Source organism: Sinocyclocheilus rhinocerous, unplaced genomic scaffold (genome assembly GCF_001515625.1).
Source record: "Sinocyclocheilus rhinocerous isolate Xijiao unplaced genomic scaffold, SAMN03320098_v1.1 scaffold9453, whole genome shotgun sequence".
NCBI classification, from domain to species: Eukaryota; Metazoa; Chordata; class Actinopteri; order Cypriniformes; family Cyprinidae; genus Sinocyclocheilus; species Sinocyclocheilus rhinocerous.
Genome location: NW_015652412.1, coordinates 27292 through 28252, shown reverse-complemented (window position 1 = coordinate 28252; position 961 = coordinate 27292). Strand labels below are relative to the sequence as shown.

The 961-nt window shown below is 41.6% G+C and overlaps 1 protein-coding gene across 1 annotated transcript in view; it reads right to left on the bottom strand.

The window, feature by feature from the left end:
• LOC107714907 (glucagon family neuropeptides-like) overlaps positions 1-904 on the bottom strand; it is a 1791-nt gene extending 887 nt beyond the window's left edge. Inside the window, exons 1-2 of the mRNA XM_016520903.1 lie at positions 862-904; positions 536-622 (exon numbers count right to left, since the gene is read on the bottom strand). Of these exons, the coding sequence (XP_016376389.1) occupies positions 536-622; positions 862-890 (116 nt within the window). The 5' untranslated portion in view covers positions 891-904. The remainder of the gene's footprint in view (positions 1-535; positions 623-861) is intronic.
• Positions 905-961: the final 57 nt, after the last annotated feature.

The following is a 961-nucleotide window of genomic DNA, read 5'->3' as shown; positions in this document are numbered from 1 at the left end:
ATACGCAGTTTTCGCATGCATATGATACGAAATTTGTTGGCGTGCATATGATACGAAATTTGTTGGCGTGCATATGATACGAAATTTGTTGGCGTGCATATGATAGGCAGTTTTCGCGTACATATGATACGCATCTACCCCACAACCCTAAACCTACCCATCGCGTATCATATACACGCCAAAGTCAATTTTTGCGTATCAATACCACGAGTTTTCGTTTTTATTTGGCGTACTATTTATACGCACTTTCATGAGATCGGGTTGAACAAAGAACGCTCATGTAAGCAATAAAACACCTCTTGAGTAGCCGCTATTACTTGTTATTTTTTTATTAGACATACGGCGAACAAAAAAAGACATCTGTTCAAATTGGTGTGATCGGACACTTGTCAATAAAACGCAAATGTTTTATTCATTTAACAGTGCTATTGGCCAAATCCTGTTTCATCGTCCAACTACGCTGCAGGCTACTCGAAGTCGCCAAAATCCAAATCGTTACCGAGCGTTAGGTGAGACGGGTGATAAGTTTCCGTACCTGATGTTCGGGTAACTCAACACGTTGCATTGTACGAGGAGCCCGTAGATGAGGAAAGCAAGAGTCGTTTTGCTGCTCGTCATCATTCTGTAGAAGAAAGCATAACTTAATTCACAGAGAAGTATTTAGAACGTTCTGTCTTCGACGTTCCAAACTGTAGCCTATCGCTTCACGGTCCTGCTATTAGTTTAATGGCAGCATCAGGTGTCTCTGAGATCAACACTAAAAGGATGCTTCAAGTAGGCTACAACTACTCCCAAAAAATATGTACTCAATATGTAACTCAAAACTGAATTATTGCACACAGAATACCGGTTCCTACAAACCCATGTGTCTCTTCCAGCAGTGGTTTCATACCTACTGCAGCGGACGAATGCGGTCCAATCTCAATCTCTCTCTCTCTCTCTCTCTCTCTTTCTCTCTCTC